Source organism: Taudactylus pleione, unplaced genomic scaffold (assembly GCF_031769625.1).
Source record: "Taudactylus pleione unplaced genomic scaffold, aTauple2 ptg000087l, whole genome shotgun sequence".
NCBI classification, from domain to species: Eukaryota; Metazoa; Chordata; class Amphibia; order Anura; family Myobatrachidae; genus Taudactylus; species Taudactylus pleione.
The window spans coordinates 2,657,062-2,679,142 of NW_028284489.1; the positions used below are offsets into that span (position 1 = coordinate 2,657,062).

General features: G+C 43.5%; 1 protein-coding gene across 1 annotated transcript in view; it reads left to right on the plus strand.

The window, feature by feature from the left end:
- The window catches only part of LOC148529030 (single-stranded DNA-binding protein 3-like), a 551,001-nt gene that overhangs the window by 118,188 nt on the left and 410,732 nt on the right, over positions 1 to 22,081 (plus strand). The window contains exon 2 of the mRNA XM_088468944.1: positions 3,419 to 3,491. Coding sequence (XP_088325070.1) covers positions 3,419 to 3,491 — 73 coding nt within the window. The remainder of the gene's footprint in view (positions 1 to 3,418; positions 3,492 to 22,081) is intronic.

Consider the following 22,081-nt stretch of genomic DNA (forward strand, 5'->3'; position numbering starts at 1 on the left):
CAGCTGTCCGCTATCTTCCAGTCGAGTTTTCGCAATCAACGTTGTGGACACCCCTGGCATAAGCTATCACTTACTTTTCCATCTTCGCCAGGGCAATCTCTTATTGTCTTGGCAAATGTTTTAATAAATAGGCCAAACATTTTATTGCTTGTAACTGTGATAGGCAATGAAAAGTGATGCTGCTTTTCATGGCTACTGTAAATTGCGAAGGGGGATAAATAGTTCCCTAAGTCTGGCTATAGACTGCACAGAAGAGGGGAGGAGCCATGGCTGCAGTGGCGTCATAAAGGGGATACGGGCTGCACACGGGTGTCACCCTCGAAAGGGGAGACACCAAAATACCGGCTCCTCTGCAGTGATAGGAGCCGGGTGCTGCAGTATTACATTCTCCTGCAGCACCCGGCTCCTGTCATAGAAGAGAAACCTACAGTGCTGACAGCCCAATGTCCGGGGGGCAGCCCAGCATCTTTGGCACGTGGTATATAAGTAATATATTGGTCCTACATAAATATTTAATAATATATTTTATTTAGGGCTCTATTCTTTATCACTTAATTTCTCCAAAACCAGATGAGAATGTTCATTTTCACCTGCTTTTGTAGAAATTACATTTTCGGGCCCTTCATCAAAAAGGTAAAGAACGAGATATCACAGATATACACCCCATACACTAGTATCACATATATCTCCTGCTTACCTGTCTCTCCCGGCATGGCCGCTGTCCCCATACACTAGTATCACAGATATCTCCTGCTTACCTTTCTCTCCCGGAATGGCTGCTGTCCCCATACACTAGTATCACAGATATCTCCTGCTTACTTTTCTCTCCCGGCATGGCCCACTGTCCCCATACACTAGTATCACAGATATCTCCTGCTTACTTTTCTCTCCCGGCATGGCCGCTGTCCCCATACACTAGTATCACATATATCTCCTGCTTACCTTTCTATCCCGGCATGGCCGCTGTCCCCGTACACTAGTATCACAGATATCTCCTGCTTACTTTTCTCTCCCGGCATGGCCCGCTGTCCCATATACTAGTATCACAGATATCTCCTGCTTACCTTTCTCTTCCGAAATGGCCCACTTTCCCCATACACTAGTATGATGAATTCAATTATGAATTGCTCCTGCGCTCGCACCGAGTTGAAATATTAATTATTGGGGTCTGTTCGGGCACCGATACTTAACATAATGAATAGAGCCCTTAAACTTGAAAAATTGCAAGGGAAGGTGCAGTTCAGCAAAGGGGTTGAAGGAATACACAAGGAAATGTTAAATATACACTGTACTCTATGCCAAGGTGAATTAACTTAACGTAAAAAAAAAAATAGTATACACCCATAAGCCACAACATTAAAATCACTGACCGGTGAAGTGAATAGCATTGATTATCTCATTACAATGGCACCTGTCAAGGGATGAAGTTGATGTGTTGGAAGCATGAAAAAATGGACACGCTTAAGGATCTGAGTGACTTTGACAAGGGCCAAAGTGTGATAGCTACACGACAGGACCAGAGTATATCCAATATGGCAGGTCTTGTGGGATGTTCCCGGCCTGCAGTGGTTAGTAGCTGCCATAAGTGGTCTAAGGAAGGACAACCGGTGAACCGACGACAGGGTCATTGGCGTCCAAGGCTCAATGATGAGCGTGGGGAGCGAAGGCTAAGCCGCCTGGTCCTTTTCCACAGAAGAGCTACTGTAGCACAAATTGCTGAAAAAGTTCATGCTGGCTGTTATATAAAGGTGTCAGAACACACAAAGCATCAAAACTTTTTCTGTATGGTGCTGCGTTGCCGCAGACTTGTCAGAGTGCCCTTGTTCACACCTTTCCACTGCCAAAAGTGTCTATAATGGTGGGCATGTGAGCGTCAGAACTGTTCCCTGGTCTGATGAATCGCATTTTCTTTTACATCATATGGACGGTCGCGTGCGTCATTTACCTGGGGAAGAAATGGCACCAGGATGGGAAGAGGGTAGGCCGGCGGAGGAAGTGTGATGCTTTGGGCAATGTTCTGCTGGGAAACTTTGGTTCCTGGCATTCATGTGGATGTTACTTTGACATGTACCACCTACCTAAACATTGTTCCAAACCAAGTTGACTAGTTCATGGCAATGGTATTCCCTGATGGCAGTGGCCTCTTTTCGTAGCATAATGTGCCCAGCCACACTGCAAAAATTGTTTGTGAAGGGTTTTCGAAAAATGACAGAGTTCAAGGTGTTGACTTGGCCTCCAAATTCCCCAGATCTCAATGCAGTTGAACATCTTTGGGATGTGCTGGGAAAACAAGTCCAAGCCATGGAGGCCCCACCTCGCAACTTAGAGGTGTTTGTGCCAGATACCACTGGACTCCTTCAGAGGTTTTGTATCTTGATTCATCCTTGTGTTTTGGTTTTGCAAAACCACCCTAAAGTTTTTTGTTATTGGTTTTGGATCTGGATTTCCATTGAAAAAATATTAAAAATAAAATAAAAAAAGTTTAAAAAAACCCCCGAAATTCGGATTTAAAATCATCCGAATTCCGAACTGCAAAAGAGATCAGAACCGCAACTCCTGATTTACCCGGATCTCATCAGGAGATCAGAACTGCGGCCTAAGATTTACCCGGATTCACTAAATGTGGATGGTTTTGGATTTCTGGAGAACCGAAACGCACATCTCTAGTTTTAATGTTATGACTAATGGGTGTTTATTTGACTTGTGTACTGTAAATGTAAATACTTAGCAATTGCCTTATGTTAAGTATATAGTTGGTACGACAGGAATTACATTTACTATTCATAGAATGGCTAAAACGAATTCAAAACACCTGTGCACTTAACTTCCCATCATATGTGGTATACACATATAATAATAAAGGAAACAGCTACGAGCTTCGAATAGCTGTGATTACATATATTAGTATATATGTGTGTGTATATATGTATGTGTGTATATATATATATATATATATATATATATATATGTGTATATATGTGTGTATATATATAGGTAAAATTGAACTTTCCTGTGTGTGCTCTTAAGTAATTTTCTTAAAAAAAAAAGTTTTTATGTCATCGATACAAGCAAAAGTGACCAATGAATTGACCTGTGTGAAATTGCTATTGAAAGAGTTATATCTTACTTGTCTTCTGTGCTAATTGCGTCTGTTTATTTCAATCCAGCATGGAATTTGCATGCCCTCGCTAAATGGTAATAGAGAACTCGCAACATGTAATCTCATTTCATATCTATTTCTGTCATGACTACAACATACATTCCATGATTGTGATTATACTGTATGTGCTTGGGCTGTGGAAATATCCCTTCATGGTAAATATGAATCTAGAACACAGATTTGTATTTTATTGTTTAAGTTTAGCATCTTAATAAGTATAAGGCAATGCAGTAACTTTATTTTCTTGTTCCTTTTCAGATTAGCTTTATATGTGTACGAGTATTTGCTGCATGTGGGTGCTCAGAAATCTGCACAGACTTTCCTGTCAGAGGTAAGAATCCATTTACATTTTTATTTTAATCTTTTGGTGCCTTGTCAATCAATAATATGGAATGCGCTATGTATCCCAATGTATACAGTTGATTGTTTGGAACCTCGCCAGGGGCGGATTGGGATGGAAAACCTGACCGAGAAATATATGGAAGCAGCCCTAATGGGGGTGGGGTCTTTTGAGGTGGTGGGATCTATCGACGGGGTGGGATCCCTCCTCATAGGGCCTGATTCTGAGTTGGAAGCAGTTGCGGCCTTCATCTTTGCAGCAGTTGCATCTGCAACTTTTTGCTAATGCCGCTACATTGCCCTTCCCTGGCAGTGGCGTAACTAGGGCAGGGCGAACGGGGTGCGTGCCCTGGGCGCCGTGGGACCGGCCCGCCCTAGATAGCCAGTGTAGCGCCGACCGCAGTGAGTGCGGTCAGCGCTACACATTTACACAGGACCGGCGCTAGGCTTCCAGCGCCGGTCCTGTGCTGCACAGCTGAGCCCCTTCCCTCCCCCTGAGCGCTTGCCCAATAGCGCCAGGAGGAGGGTGGCAGGCGGGCTCAGACTGTGCATACCACACACATCGCCGCCAGCACTGGCGGTGATGTGTGTGTTAATCAGCAGCCAATGAGAGTCAGACAGGCTCTCATTGGCTGCTGCTGCTGCACACACATCACTGCCGAGAGGCAGCGATGTGTGTGTGAATCAGCAGCCAATGAGAGTCAGATAGACTCTCATTGACTGCTGCGCGCCCACTGCAAGAGCCGGGCTTCCGTCCGGCTCCTGCAGTGGTAATGGGAGAAACGGCATGATGTCATGACGTCTCTCCCAGAATGCAGAGCGGCCCGGCCCGGGAGGATGGACGTGCGGACAGCGGCGGGAGCAGGAGCGTGGATACAGGTAAGTATTTTTCTTTTGTTTCATTTTAGTGTGTATTTTTTGGGGGGGGGGCGCGCTCTATTAAAAAGAAGGGGACTACTACTGGGGGCACTGCTGGGGGGGATACTACTGTGGGCACTGCTTCAGGTGGGGGGGACCAGTACTGGGGACTACTACTGGATGGGGGATACCACTGGGGGCACTGCTTCGGGGGGGGGACCACTACTGGGGACAACTACTGTGGGGGGATACTACTGGGGCACTGCCTCGGGAGGGGGGACCACTACTGGGGGGATACTACTGGGGGGATACTACTGAGGGCACTGCATTGTGGGGGACCACTACTGGGGACTACCACTGGGGGGCGATACTACTGTGGGCACTGCATCATGGGGGACCACTACTGGGGACTACCACTGGGGGGGGGATACTACTGTGGGCACTGCATTGTGGGGGACCACTACTGGGGACTACCACTGGGGGGGGATACTACTGTTGGCACTGCATCATGGGGGACCACTACTGGGGACTACCACTGGGGGGGATACTACTGTGGGCACTGCATTGTGGGGGACCACTACTGGGGACTACTATAAGGGGCACTGCATCAAGGGGGACTCCTACTGGGGGAACTATATAAAGGTCACTGTATAGGAGGGACTACTACTGGGGGCACTGCACAGGGGGGTCCACTACAGGGGGCACTGAAAAGGGAGAACCACTACAGGGGGCACTGCATAAGGGGGACAACTACTGGTGGCACTGTATATGGGGGATCACTACTGGGGGCACTGTGTAAGGGGAACTAATAGGGGCTGCATAAGGGGGACCATTACAGGGGGCACTGTGCAAGGGGCACTGCATATGGGGGACCACTACTGGGGGCCTGTATAAGGGGAACTAATCGGGGCCTGCATAAGGGGGACCACTACTAGGGGCACTGCATAGGGGGGAGACTGTATAAGGGGCACTGCATTAAGGTGCAAATGGAAAGAAATGTTCCCAGTGACAAATTTGCCCTGGGCTCCAAATACCCTAGTTACGCCACTGTTCCCTGGTGAGCATCCAAATATGCAAGGACAAAGACGCACACTGTCAGTCTCTACAGACGCTGCAATCATGCTTTGTGCTTCTTTAAACGCAAAAATCGGTTGCATCATTAAAACATTCACCTGCCCTATGCTAGGTGCAGATCATCCATCTGAGTATGGTCTCCAATGTGAGCAATTCAGCATCTGTATATGCAACTACTTTCAGCAACACGCCCATGTCACTCCAATAACACGGCCATACTATGTTACATCTGTACTGCACTCCCATCGGGACGCATGCATCATAGGCACACGCAGGGGGGGTTTCCGGTTGCCTGGAAACCCTCCTCCCCAGCCCATAATACAATTTTACTGCATGTTCTTCTCAGAATCACAAATGAAATAAATAGCACCCCCTGTTGATCTTTTAATATGCGTCAGCCAGTATTAAATACACCTGTGCACCAACTAGGAGATCTGGAAAACATGCATTGTTAGGGGTGCAATGCTATAGACCATCAATAGGGTAAATTATTAATATAGTATAATACACTATTCAGTGCATAAGAAGACCAATATGTACATATATGCCCAGGGTAGTGCTAGGTTCTTCTGCTGCACCCCCAGACTCCCGGACTTGCTCCAATGCTCTGGAATGGAGCCCCCATCTGAAATAAAAACATTTAGCTCAGGCAGGATGGCCCTACTGCCACATTTAATGGCTTACTGGGATCGCTGGTCTTGAATATGCTGGAATTATGATGCACATTACACCTTGTACGACACATATTAAAGATGGTTAAGTGCTAATTATCCATGGACTGGCCCACTCACTCTAAAATCAAGCATTTGGAAACCCCCCTCTAAATATCCTGCGTTTGCCACTGCGCATGGTGCATCTCAGACGTATGCACAGACAAAAAACATTGCACAAGAAAAAAATAAAACACATTGGCCCCCACAGAACACAATAAAATGCTTTGGCCCCCAACAGGAAATAAAAAAGCACATTAGCCCCCACAGGAAAAAACTCAAAAACTTTGCCCCCCACAAGAAAACGACAAAACAAACACATTGGCCCTCACAGGAAAAAAATTAAAGCACAATTACCCACCACAGGAAAAAAAAACATACACATTGGCTTCCTCAAGAAAAAATAGGGTAGTGTATTTCCCTGAGTTTGGTTTAGCTGACCTCCAGCAGCCCCAGGGGACGGCCCGTCCCAACCCACGGCGATAGGTGGTGGACAGGTGGTGAAAGCTGAGGGAGGGGCTAGCTGGCAACTTTTAGACTTGGGTACAAATGCGATCAAGTGGTCCCGACTTTTCAGCCCTGTCTGCGTGGACAGGTCTGGTGTGTCGCAGGGTGAAAGAATCTGTGGTGCAGGTCTAGTAAGTGACAGGGTAGGAAAATTTGCGGATACTGGTCTGTTGGGTGACAGGGTAAGAGTCTGCAGGGACAGGTGTGGTGAGTGACAGGAAGAGAGAGTCTGCAGGGCAGGTGTGGTGAGTGACAGGATGAGAGAGTCTGCAGGGACAGGTGTGGTAGGTGTCGGTAAGAGTGTCTGCAGGGACAAGGGTGGTGGGTGTCAGGATAGAGTCTGTGGGGCAGATGTGGTGGTTGAAAGGGTAGATTATGTCTGCAGGTCTGGTCACTGCACCCCCCCCCCCCCAGCCCCTTCAATGTCTACCTCTCAGCATTCCCTTCCCCCATTTCAATGCACTCTCCAACCTCTAATAACCACTTCCTAAGACCCCCCCCTTTAACAATCAATAACACAGCACCCTTGCCCCTGTCATTAGACAGGGGCAAAGGTGCTGGGAACCCGACACCCGGTAAGCCGGGCAACGGGAGCAGAAGACAGGTTAGGGGCTCCCGGGGGTGACTTAGGGTTAGGCACTTCAGGGGGAGGTTAGGGTTAGGTTAGGGGTAGAGGGGGTTAGGGTTAGGCACCCCCCCGGGACACTTAGGGTTAGGCTGCGGCCGAGGGGAAATCATACTGATTCCGTTCCAACAAATTTTGCTGTCAGGTTTTGTGTACACTGCACAAATTCTATTTATCTGTTTAAAAAGTTAGTGTTGGTCAGTTCGCCATTGATAGCATATTGGTTCTGAGGCAATTAACTGTGGGGCTCTATTGAGCGGTAACTCCACCTAAAAGGTTACATGTGGAGTCTCTCCAAGAAATTGATGTATTGCTGATGTAATATGTGGGAAGAAAAAGGAAAACAAATGATACACTGGCTGCTACTGTCAGTAGTTATTTAACTCTGCTCTTGAGCATTCACTTTCTGAAGCCAGTTCAAGAGAGCCATTGCTGAGGATTCCCTGGAAGAGAAGTATGGCATCCCAGAATTCCTTGTTTAGTCTGTATCAGGTTGCCTAACACGATATATTACTTTGTTAGTGGATGATGTAGGCATAACCTGTTTCCAGACATTTCTGTAGCTTCTTCGTAATCTGTAGATGAGTTACTGCAATTGCTGAACATGATGGTTTGGATTAGCTCTCATGGTTTTTATTCAACAAGATATCTGATCATTGTGTAAATGTAAGCATTCATATCTATGTACAAAGATGTCCCTATCTTGACCATACACCTCTGGCAAAGGAATTTCACATTTTTTGAAACAAGTTGCCCATGTTTATATAACACCTGTAGAAGTAAAATAGGTCTATCTCTATTTATTGCACTGTAGGTAAAAGTAAAAGCTGCCATCCACTGATCCATGCAGTGAGGGTGCTCTTACTGTAATTGGGCAGGCACAGTAAGCAATAAAGTCAGGTGTCACTGTCCAGGAGGTACAGTAGAATACATTATTGGGCCTCCTCTTTAGATGCAAAGTGTTAGAAACGGAAAGTAAAATAACATGTGTAGATAGCAAGTAAGCCAGAGTCCATCCAAAGTGCTTACTAGATTTATTCCCTTTTGTACTTCTCTATGCACGATTCCCTACCCTCCAACATGACACCTTTCACCAGGTATAAAATGTTCTGCTCCTGGACTTCCCACTTAACGTATGACTGCTGAACTAGTTCATTGATGAGTGAGGTGTTTCATTCACCACAGGTGACTGCAATCATAACTTAGGTTGAAGTCCCGGAGCAGAGCATTTTGTACCTGGTGGAAGGGGTCATGTTGGATGGTCTGCATCCCTGTGTGCCAGTATAACTCAGTAAGGAGGATGGTGGGTGAAGGGCACACAGCCCACACCATATCAGAAACATAGCTATGATGTTATGTTCCCTTGCTGTTATGGCCTGGCACATGGAAGAGATTAAGAGCAGACATTCAGGTCACATCCTATCCAGATGTTTAAGATCAGTGTATTACGCTCTCATACTGTCCTAAATCCTGCCTGCTGATTTTGTAGTTTGTTTGTTTAAGGCAGCAGAGTTACATAAGCTGAATTTTAATTCCTCCAACTGTACAATTGTAAATGTGAATGTACTGTATATGTTCCATTTTGACATTGTGTTTTGCCATGTGGATAAACAGTGACTCTGACAAATAAATTGGATGCCTGCATATATTGTCAAGTTCTTTTGTTCCTGCTAACAGCATGTTGATAGTTTTGTTTGCAGATCTGTAATTTGTACGCAGGGTTCACCAGATCGTGGTTTAGTACTGTAATGTCATTTAGTGACAGGGAAAACAAAAAAGGTCCCTACACTTGCCACATTTCTGATATCCCTACCTGACCCGCTACTTCTGCAAGTTCATTGCTTTCACTGGTCCTGGATTCAAATTTCCCTGGTTCCAGCTTCTAACATACCCACATTTCCCCAGAACATAAATGGGCTGATATAGAGGTATTTGAAAAAAATGGATTTAAATTGCTCTTTTAAAAAAAAAGTACATGGAAAAGTAACTTATTTCCCTGCATATGCAGAGCTGTACACATCTCAGTGTGTATTTCTACAGTACCTGCCCTATAGAAGGTGCAAAAGATATGCCTCCTAATAGCTGTATGTGTATGTAAACACCACCTACTTTAGAACATCCCTTCCCTCCCTATTCCCAGGCCCAAATGGGTGTAAGTAGCAGGAACACCCAAGTTCTGGACATGATCAAAGGGATTTCATTTCTTGTATACAGTACGTCCAACTCTACTCTCGGCAGAAGGTCCTGACTGCTGAAACCTAGAAACTAGGATTACTCTTGTCTAGCCTGTTTATGATTAGGGCCTGATATGGTCTGTTTAGTTGCGCTTCCAACTGTGACTCTGATCAAGGAACCAACTGTTATGTGAGAGATGGTGATATGTATCAAAGTTATTTTTGGGTATAATTATCAAATATTTGCGGCAAATCCACTAAAAACTTGTCTTTGACGGATAGCCGCAAATATTAAGGATTCAACTAATGTATGAAGGAGGTACCGCAGCAGAAATCTCTATGTGCAGAATGTCGACAAGCGACTATTCTCCATCAAATGCACAAACGAACGGTTTGTTATGTCAGAATTGGTGCGATTAGGTCTGAGCATTATTAAACCTCAAGCCCATCAGTGTATGGCTCCTTTAAGAGATTGGATTATTTTACTGACATATGCTAATGTGGTGTATGAACTATCACATTTATGTAGGTGTGTTTAGGTGACTTACAGTATATGAGTGTCCGGCATCCTCTCTTGCCTTTGCGGAAAACTCTCCCTCGCCTCCTTTTTGTTTGGATGTTTTTTGTTATGTGGTGGTGGTAAGAACGGTTATGTTCAGTTGATAGTTAATTGCTTTAGTGGGTGTGCCCTCCTTTACCAATGGTGTACGTTCATATGATTACGTCCCGCCAGGGCATTCGGCACCATCCGTCCGGGTGTGTCCTATTCGGGGATTTGTACACCATTTACTGATTTTGGAATGCATGAATGTTTCAAGTTTAATGTTGTCCGTTTCTGTTGTCCACCACCTTACTAACGTTAATTAACATCATATTAATTATATCAAATAAATTAAGTCTACTTTGAGTCCAACTCCTGTTGTGATATGTTTTATTTATTAGATATGTGGTTAATATTTAAGTTTTGAATTAAAGGGGTAACCATATCGGCATCAGCCGTTTATTAGTTTATAACAACAAGCAGATACTGTATACCAGCCTGATTGTTAGAGAAGGAAGTGCCGCTTCCACCAGATAAATGTTATATATTATGTTTTGGAATTTGAAGCAGATTGTTAAGACAGAAGGATTTATGTGTTTATGATGAGGAAAATGAAAAACCGGAATCAAGTGTCTAATTTGAAACCTTCACTAATTCCATTTGGTTCTAGAGCTTTAGCTTGTTTAATTTAAACATGTAACATAAACCAGGTAGAAGGAGTTACAGCTCTAGCAGCTGTTTATGTGAACCTGTCTGGAATATTTGAATAATTATGCTTAGAGTAGAAAGGTCATGTTGGTAAAGTTGATTGTGCTTGTATATGTTTGTCTGCAAAGTACGTACAACAGTTTGTAAAAAGAAAAAGAGTGGGTCATTGGTGACTTTGCAAGTAAACTAAAAAGCACATGCATAATGTTGTCAACAGCATGGCACACTTGGAGTGATATCTACGGTCTATCTGTTGGCTTAAGACCCAATGCGTGTCAGTTGCTAATTTCTGGTATTGAAGGGTTTATTTACCTGCTCTGGTGGCCAGGGTTTAGTTGTCCAAATGATCATGGGAACAAGTGAGTTCTCCATACCATACTCTTGGGATCAGCAGACTTAAAGCAGCAATAATTTGAAGACAAGAGCAGGATGGTTTCACCTTTAAACTAATTGCTACTAAAGTATATCTTGCTGAAAACTTGCCATTACCCGCAAATCGGGAGCTATGACATTTGGGCCTAGAACTGTAAATATAATTTCTATAAACTTTTTTTAAATCAATAGAACGATTTGTGGACATGTTGGTAAAAGTTGTCAGTGCATGATCTCTGTGTGTATGGTTATCACTAAAACATGACTCAGTGATGTAGGAGAAGACACAGCTGTATTCTGGATCCCATTGTATGTGTGTCACCAAAGGGAGTCTGTGTGCAACCTTTATTGATCACATAGGACATATTTATGTTGGGTGGCTATGTGTGACTGCACATCTCTCCAATAATTATGGTAGCTCAGTATCGCTCAGTTTACTGCACACCACTAAAGGAGTGCCAGGTAAAATGAGCAATGTTGTCTGTTGTGATGTGTCTTCATTACAAGTCTGAGTATGAGACTGAGAGACACTGGGTGGGGAATGAGGGGATGAGGCTGGAGGGGCGAGGGCGAGGGTTTGGGCCGGAGCAACACAGGTGAGGATGAAGCTAAAGAGATACAGGAGTTGAGAGAGACATTTAGGGATGAGGATGGAGAGACAGTTGGGTATGAGCCAATGGCCAACCTGCATGTACCTACTGGGAGGGGATAGGGGGCCCCAAAAACATGAGTGTACCAGGTCCCAAGATTTCTGTTGCTGGCCCTGGCTAGAGGAGCTGGAAAACATGCACTGTTAAAGTTCCATGAGGACCGGCTTTGAGAAACACTGCTGTAGGGCATGATTCAGAGTTACATGCAAAGTGCCCACATCTGCGACTGTATTTTCATTGCTTATGGTCAATAGGCCGAATGGGACGCACCTGTGCGGATCTGCAGTGCTATTCAGAGTAGCACAGAAGTCAACCAGATCATCACTTGCGGCTAAATGGGCGTAACTGGACGTCAGTCTGTCATTCGCACCTAGGAGTAAATATACTAAAGGTCGATTTTAAGTGATCTAAATCGATCAACATTGATGTTGTGTTTCAGGGGCTAAATTGCACATTTACAGATGTGATCTCGTGTTTGCTGCAGTCATTCCAAACAGCCCCTCTTGGTGCTCCAGGTCCTGTGGGACTCTGCTAGCATCTTTTCGCATCTATTTTGCCGAAAATGCTTCTATGTCACAATGCGACACTTGAATATCTGTGTGCAAATTAGTCTCTCAATCAGCATACTAAGTGCTAAGAAACAACAGCCGCAGCTTTTTTCCACACCAAATTCAGCACAGTCTGCTGGTGCATCCGAGTCACTTTGTGTTGCAACTAACGTATTTTCAGCAAAAAAATGGCACCTGACGCTAGCAGAGTTGCAGGGGACCTGGCGGCTCACTCGCATATCGCGCTACGTGGTGTTTTGAGGATAGATGTATAAGGACACATCTGTACTATCACTTAAAAATCAATATAAAAAATTAATTTGTTAGTAAATTTGTGATTTTAGCTCCAGAAACACAACATCAGTGTTGATCGATTTAGAACGATTTTTAATCAATTAAAAATGTACTTTTAGTAAATTTACCCTTTAGCATAAGTTTGCCATGGGCCATACTTGCCAACTCTCCTTGATTGTCAGGAAAACTGCCTGAATTAGTAGCAATCTCCCTGAAGAGTCTAGTAATCTCCCTTATTGCACCTTACCCCCATTATGTAGCTGTTAAATAAAAAATAAAAAAAACAGATCTATACATTCACATGGGAAAAGTAGTATAATTTCCCTGCACTTGTTATAAGACACAATGATCCCTATAGCTACATGCATTTTCTGAAAAATATGTGTGTTTTCATCAACGGATCTTATTAACTGCTTTGGGGCTCATTTACATTGGATTTAAGGCAGCTTATCAAATGTAGCAGTAAACGTCCACTTTACCACCGCGCTCATAGGTGTTGCTTTCACAATCTCCCTGAAATGCTTTTTCAATAGTAGGCAAGTTTGCCGTAGGCATGTAGACAGAATTGTGGTCTAAAGTGCACGCAAATATTCGGCAATTTTAGGCTGATCTCTTGCTCTCAGGATAGGGCTGGAGCAAATGAATGGTGATAGTGATGATTGCTGCTCTACCAAGCAACTGCATAGGTATGGTGCAGCCACAGAGACCTGGATGACTCTGAATTCAGGAGGAAAATTGCTGTTACTTTCAAGCATCCAATGCAGGAGCAGATTAATCAAGAACGTGGTGGTGACTTTATTGATTTACATACTTGCCTACCCTCCCGATTTGGTCGGGAGCCTCCTGAAAATCGGGTGCCGCTCCCGACCTCACGGGAAGGCAGGCAAACCTCCCGGCTGCCGCCCACCCCACCTATCCCCCTCCACATTTACCTTAGAAACCCCCGCAGCAGGGGGGCCGGTGACGCGATTCATGCTGAATCGCCTCATTTTGGCTCCGCCCCCCTGCTTCACAATGCCTGTAATATCGGTATTGTGTAGCGGAGGCGGGGCCAAAATTACTCGTGTGACCCCGCCCTCTTGCTCCACCCACAAGTGCACGTCGTCTGGCCGGCCACTCCTCCTTGTGATGGCCACGCCCCCCTGTCATGTTGATCTGGCTGCTCCCTCCCAGAAAGTCGGCAAGCCTTTGTTTTCCTAAATTATGCTATACAAATGTGCAAGGTGCCCCAAGACATACAATAGAATAATTGTGGCCTCCTGGTTTGCTCTAACCATCTCAATTTTTATTGCATTGTCATCTGAAGGTCAAGGGGTGTATTGAGCAGAGAAGCAGCATTAGTCGTGCATGAAATTTTGTGGTAGTGGCACATAATATAATATGTAACAGCTAATTGGCTGTTTAAATATTGGGCATCATCCTGGCAGCTCACATGATTAGTTGTGTGAATATAATTTCAGATGTTGTGTTTCCTTCCTTTTACTTTGGCCAGCTCTCCACTCACCCCCTAAGTTTGTTATGATGTTATGTGCATTATTTAGTGGGTTTTGTCAGACATTGTGTAGGCTGTTTTAATTGCTTTTAATGTGTTTTGATTCGCTATTGTTATATGCTTGAACATGTTTATTTAAATGCTATGTACAAGTATTTATTCATTTGTAATGTATTCACTGAATAATTGTTGCATTTTGTGATATGAATCAAAACCCATAAAGTAGCGAGGTGGTCAAATTATGTTGGCAAAATGTAAATTACTGTGTCTCTTTATTTATTTATATATATATATATATATACAGTCAGGTCCATAAATATTGGGACATTGACAGAATTTTCATATTTTGGCCTCTATTCACCAGCACAATGGCTTTGAAATGAAACAAACAAGATGTGATTTAACTGCAGACTTTCAGATTTAATTTGAGGGTGATGATGATTATCCGTTTAGTCGACATCGACTTTTGGACACTTTATGGATCAGTGAACGCCACGCTTCTCTTTCTCTGACCGCTTCCTTCAGGTCATTTATGGGCATGTTTGTGTCAGCCTTTATTGTGTCCAGCCAACGAGTTCTTTGGCGTCCTCTTCTTCTGGACCCACTGACGAATCCAAGCATTAGCGCTGTTTCTAGGGAATTAGCCCGCATGACATGTCCAAAATACGAGAGTCGTTGTTTGGTGATCTTGCCTTCTAATGATACTTTTGGTTTGACCCGCTCTAGGATTGTCTTGTTCGTATTCATTGCTGTCCATGGTATGCGCAGCATTCACCTCCAGCACCACAATTCAAAAGCGTCAATTCTCTTGCGATCTGCCTTCTTGAGTGTCCAGGTTTCGCATGCATACATAAAGATCGGAAAAACAATTGCATTGACCAACCGTGCTTATGTTGCGCTGCTGATATTGTTGCTCTTCCATATCTTCGTTATTTCTAGCATAGCATTGCGGCCAAGTGCAATTCGTCACTTTATTTCAGTAGATGATTCTCCACTGCGATCAATCTTAGAACCCAGAAAGAGGAAGTCTCGTACCGTTTCGACTTCCTCATTATCGATTGCAATATGGACTGCATTGTCACTTGCCGTAGTCATTATCTTTGTTTTCTTGATGTTGAGGTACAGTCCCATGCTCTCGCTTTCTTCTTTGACTCTTCTGACCAGATATTCTAGGTCTTTTCTAATTTCAGCAAGCAGAGTCGTGTCATCGGCATATCGTAGATTGTTGATGTTCCTCCCTCCGATTTTTACTCCAATTGTAGACTCGTCCAAACTGCATCGTCTCATGATCATTTAGGCGTAAAGATTGAATAAAGCTGGCGAGAGAATACAGCCTTGTCGAACGCCTTTTCCGATCTTGAACCAATCCGTGTTGCCAAAAGCTTTCCTGACTGTGGCTTCTTGACTCATGTAGAGCGGTCGCATCAGTTTCTCCAGGTGCTCCGGAATGCCCATCTGCCGTAAACATTTCCTTAACTTGTCGTGATCAACGCAATCGAATGCTTTGCTGTAGTCAATGAAGCAAATGTACACGTCCTTTTGATACTCTCGTGTCTTTTCCATAATCCACTGCAGGTTTGCGATTTGATCTCTGGTCCCCCGACCCCTGCGAAATCCAGCCTGCGTGTCTGGGAGCTCCTTCTCTACAAAGTAGGCCATGCGTCTTTGAATAATCTTCAGCAATATTTTGCTTGCGTGTGATATGAGTGCAATAGTCCGATAGTTGGAAGCGGGACAAAGACTGATCTATTCCAATCTTTGGGCAATGAGTTCTTTCTCCATATCTGCTGGCAAAGTGCTGTTAGTGTTGAGACAGGTACTGGCTTGAGAAATTCGGCTTGTAAACCGTCGACGCCTGGGGCTTTCCTGTTTGGTAGTTGTTTTAAAGCCCAGGCAACCTCCTCCTCTAGAACATCTGGTTCATACTCACTTCAGTTTTCCTGGCCGATGGGCTGTTTTGGTCTATTGCCTGCATATAATTCCATTGTGTATTCCGTCCACCTGTGCTTGATTTGGTCTTCATTCAGTAGGATTTTACCATTCCAGTCTTTGATGGTCGCTGCTTTGCGTGACGTAAATGGTGCCTGCTTTACAAAGGCGAACAGTTCATGAATGTGGCCTTGCTTGTTTGACTCTTACAATTTTGTGCACTGTTCATTCCAGTAACGTTCCTTATCTCGTCTCGCTTCTATATGTGCCTCCCACTTTTTAAAGGGCCAAAAGTAATGGGACAAACTAAACAATCCTAAATCTAACTTTCACTTTTTAATACTTTGTTGCAAATCCTTTGCAGGCAATTACAGCCTGAAGTCTGGAATGCATAGACATCACCAGATGCTGGGTTTCATCCCTGGTGATGCTCTGCCAGGCCTCTACTGCAAATGTCTTCAGTTCCTGCTTGTTCTTGGGGCATTTTCCCTTCAGTTTTGTCTTCATCAAGTGAAATGCATGCTCAATCGGATTCAGGTCAGGGGATTGACTTGGTCATTGCATAACATTCCACTTTTTAGCCTTAACAAACTCTTTGGTTGCTTTTACAGTATGCTTCGGGTCATTGTCCATGTGTACTGTGAAGCGCCGTCCAATGAGTTCTGAAGCAATTGACTGAATATAAGCATATAATATTCAGACAAAAATAAAGTACACTTCTGCGCCCTCCAGTAGGATATTTGATATATGTATATTAATACATTAATTTTTTATCTCCACGTCTGTCCGACTCTTAGAATGATGAGTCTTCCTCAGGATGCACCCTGAGGAAGACTCATCATTCTAAGAGTCGAAACGCGTTGGTGATTTATGTGAAGGGCCCTTATATCGAGGTTTGACTGACAGCTTCCTGGAAATGCCAGCAGATCCTTATTGTCCATCCCGGGAGACTCTGAGGTTTTTTCTGCACATGCCATTTTGGGTGTCCAGGAAACTGCACCCTAACTATACGGTACGGGGCCACACATATATATTATTCGGTGACAAGTTTTATGTTTATGTGAATTATGTATGAATAAAATCATTTTTAATCTTATAATACTACACTATATGGAGCTTCTCTTCTTCTCTTTTATATGATTGGACGGAGCCTCTAAAAATAAGGAATACTCTGTGGTGGTCAGAAGAGGAGGAGTCCATTTGACTGTAGATACTTTTTGTCTGGGAAATTTTAATGGACAGACGTGGAGATAAAAAATTAATGTATTAATATACATATACCAAATATCCTACTGGAGGGCGCAGAAGTGTACTTTATTTTTGTCTGTATATGGTTTGTGAAGTGTGAGAGACCACTTCAGTACTGTACTGCTGCCTTCCTGTTGAAGCGCAAGTGATCATATATTTTAGTGTTAAGCATATAATATTGCCCAAAACACTTCAGAATTCATTCTGCTGCTTTTTTCAGCAGTCACATTATCAATAAATACAAGGGAACCAGTTCCATTGGCAGCCATACATGCCCACGCCATGACACTACCACCACCATGCTTCACTGATGAGGTGGTATGTTTTGGATCATGAGCAGTTCCTTTCCTTCTCTGTACTCTTCTCTTCGCATCACTCTGGTACAAGTTGATCTTTGTCTCATCTGTCCATAGGATGTTGTTCCAGAACTGTAATGGCTTTTTTAGATGTTGTTTGGCAAACTCTAATCTGGTCTTCCTGTTTTTGTGACTCACCAATGGTTTGCATCTGGAGGTGAACCCTCTATATTCACTCTTGTGAAGTCTTCTCTTGATTGTTGACTTTGACACATATACATGTACCTCTTGAAGAGTGTTCTTGATTTGGCCAACGAAAGGAAGGGGTTTTTCTTCACCAGGGAAATAATTCTTCTGTCATTCACCACAGTTGTTTTCCGTGGTCTTCCGGGTCTTTTGGTGTTGCTGAGCTCTCCGGTGCGTTCTTTCTTTTTAAGAATGTTCCATACAGTTGATTTGGCCACACCTAATGTTTTTGCTATCTCTCTGATGGGTTTGTTTTGATTTTTCAGCCTAATGATGGCTTGCTTCACTGATAGTGACAGCTCTTTGGATCTCATTTTGAGAGTCGACATCAGCTGATTCCAAATGCAAATGTCACACCTAGAATCAACTCCAGACCTTTTACCTGCTTAATTGATAATGAAATAACGAGGGAATAGCCCATACCTGTCCATGAAATAGCTTTTGAGTTGATAGTCCCATTACTTTTGCCCTTTAAAAAGTGTGAGGCACATATTGAAACCATTGTAATTCCTACACCGTTCACCTGATTTGGATGTAATTACCCTCAAATTAAATGTGAAAGTCTGCAGTTAAATCACATCTTGTTTGTTTCATTTCAAAACCATTGTGGTGGTGAATAGAGGCCAAAATCTGAAAATTCTGTCAATGTCCCAATATTTATGGACCTGACTGTATGTGTATATATATATATATATATATATATATATATATCAGAACAGGAAGGCGGCACTCGGAAATCAGTCACCAGACTCAGGCAGAATAATGCTTCAACGTTTCGAGACCATTTATTATCTCGTCTTCAGGATCCTGAAGACGAGATAATAAATGGTCTTGAAACGTTGAAGCATTATTCTGCCTGAGTCTGGTGACTGATTTCCGAGTGCCGCCTTCCTGTTCTGATGTGTTGGATACCTAGGAGGGCACCGGAGCATTATCTATTCAAGGTGGGAGTGCTGCCTATTGTGGATTTAAATATATATATATATATATATATATATATATATATGTATGTCTGAGCAGACCTGAATGTTATCCCGTGAGTGACATATTGTATATATTTGTAGTTACGTGTTTCACCACCTTTTGTACACGGTTGCCTGTGAAAGTTTTTTTTATTTACATTTTTTTGCTATCTCATGATGGGGGAAAATTGCATTAAGGTGTCCATTTAATTTATTGCAATTAAAACTTGGATATAAACTATTAAGATCACTTAACACTAAAAATAACGACAATGATACCACTGCGTTGGATTAAAAATCAAAGCTTTTTATTAATTGTAATGACCAAATTTTAATTCAAGAAGAGTGGTAAAGGACGCCACCAAGAACCAGCTCTAGCCAACTGAATCTCTTAATAAATTGGGGGATGATTAAAATGCCCCCCCCCTGCTCTGTAAAGACATAACCAGCGGTGTGAAGGACTCACCACCCTTTACTATAGCACAGCACAGACGCTCCGCAAGGAAATGCCCTCTGTACTTCCGCAGGGGTAGGACACACCCGCCATCCTTCAAAAGGGTAAGTGCCCCACAATGACCACTTATGCCATATATGGCCATTGGCTAGTAGGCCTTCCCGCCTTCCGGCTCTGCTTAACATTACCAAAAGGTTAGTAAGACAAACCAACAGATGGTAGCTGAAGCTTTGGGTGGGTGGGACTTCCAAACTGAAAAGAGGCTATACATTCAAATCTCCCCTTAAATAGCATAGCCCCCTTGATGGTATATGCCCCAAACCATACCCATAGACTAACTCTCTTAAACCAATCAAGAGAGAAACCAACAAAAGAATCTACCCAGCAACAGGTTCCTAACCCATAACAAATTACAAATATGTATGTTTTGTTAATTGACCTCATTGACTTTATGCTGGTTGGAAAATAGTTGTTATTCTGTCTGCTACATTGTGGTCAAAATATTAAAATAGCTTAACTTTATCACAGCCTCTGCAACCTAAAGGGTTAACCATTTATGGATAAAATAGATTCCCTTGTTTGAAAACTGTCTGCCCGCCACAGTTGTTGGACTGCATTTGTCAGAGGTACGATAGTGATGGCTCTAGGAAGAGCTCAGTAATCACTTTAATTGTCTATCTTGAAACATACTTAAGCTGGGTACACATTAGACAATATATTGGACGTTTTGTTGTTTTGAGGCGAATCAGCACAACAAATCGTCCACATTGTCCAGTGTGTACGCACTATTACACGCTCCCGCGCATCGTTTGTCGCATATTAAGATCTGACTGCTGTGCAGGCCAATCTGAAGATCTGACGGATGACTCCATGCTTCTGGATGCAGCGGGGGAATGATATATTGGGTGGTCGTACACCAGATCGTGCAGTGTGTATGGACCGCCCGATATATTGTGCCGTCGCATTGCGCAGCACTGGGTACACACATCTCGTCTAGCGTGTACTCGGCTTTAGTCATATGGTGACTGGTTGCTTGAGTCCAGGCATAGGTCATATACTGTACCGCCTTCTCTCTTAATCTGTCCCTGTAATATGTTAGAATGCAATTTATATGAAATTTATCAAACACCATAATTAACATAATGAATAGACCCCTAAATATGTTGATGTTCATAAATATGTAAAGTCCATAAGTATTTCTGAATTCTGCCCCCAGCATCTTGGTATTATAGTAATTGCAACATTTAGTGCAAAATATATTCTTTTTATATAGAAAAAAGCAACACATTTTCAGAAACAGAAACAAGTCTGTTGTAAAAGGGAACATCAGAAAATGCAGAGACACTGGCATAGATAAAAAAAAAAAAAACATCATCAGTGAGTCCACTAAAAAAAAGACCCCACATATAATAAATAGAATATAAATGAATTACAAAGTAAAAACAATTACATCAAGACAATAGGGAAAGAGGGGGAGAAAAAGAAAAAAGAATAGAGTGAAAGGAAATTAACGGAATTGCAGTATTTAATTAATTAATCACCAACGTTTGCATTAACATTTTCATTGGCTCATCTACAGGGAAACAAGTGGGTTTGTAAACTTTGTATTGGTTTCTTGAATTGTTTACTTTTGATGTTGTTAAGTCCTGCCCCAGATGGGGAGCTTGATTAGATTAACCAATCTTATGCTGTATACACACAGGACGATCTGTTCAGCGATTGATATCGCTGAACGATCTTCCTTGAAATTCCCGGTGTGTTGGTTGACTCCGGTGTCCGGCACCGCTGCACAGCTGCAGCGGTGGGGGTTCCCAACCTCCCGATTTGACCACCCGCTTGCCACTGGTCGAACACCCCTAGAGCCGCCCCTGCTGGCACCCCGCCGGGTCTGTTGCGAATTATGTCGTAGCGGGGCACACATTATCTAATGTGCACCCAGCTTTAGTATAAATATGTGTAGCTGAGGTTGGAGGAGGTCACACCACTGAAGATGTCACACATTTTTCCTGTTGGTCTAACAGTTATCTGCTGTCTCCTGGAGCTGTGCATTGGTGCAGAGGAGGGACATCATCTTGGTTGTGCATCTGTTGCAAATGCATGAAGGATGTTCGGGATAAGCAAAATTGTCAGGGCCATATAAACAATAGTATATTACCATTGTATTTCTATTTTCCTCATAAAATTATGCAATTCATCTATTTTTACACATTTAGGAGGCGGAGTCAAAGTCTATATACCTGGCCTTATACGGGCAGTCCGTGCGGCCTTGGTTATTGAGGATGAGGATCCCCGGGTCCAAATCCAAATATGCCTTCTTTAAGGATATTAAGGGTGATGCCACTGTATTTCCTCTATCTGGTCAGTTGGTGGATCATTTAGAGGAAGCGTGGAAAAATCTGGGTAAATGGTTCCAGCCTCAAAAACGCTTGGCCTTTGCTTACCCTTTTGTGGATAATTATTTTTCAAAGTGGGAAACCCCTCTTCAGGTGGATTCTCATGTCACTCACCTAGTGAGGAGTGCTACATTGCCCATGCCCTCCATGTCCTCCTTAAAGGATGCCCAGGATCGTAAGGTGGAAATATGCCTAAAATCCATTTATTCCCTTGCTGGAGGGGCGTCCAGACCAACTATGGCCGTGTGCTGGGTGGCCAGAGCCATGGAGCGTTGGGCTGATAGTTTGGAGGCAACTCTGGACACCTACTCTTCTGCTGAGCAGGCGGAGTTAGTGGGAAATATCAGAGACTCAGCCACATACATTAATGAGGCAGCCTTGGATATAGGTCTCCTCACTTCCAGAATCTCCTCGGCAGCAGTGGCCGCTCGCCGCACCCTATGGTTGCGCTCTTGGAAGGTGGACACAGACTCCAAAAAGGGATTGGAATGCTTGCCTTTT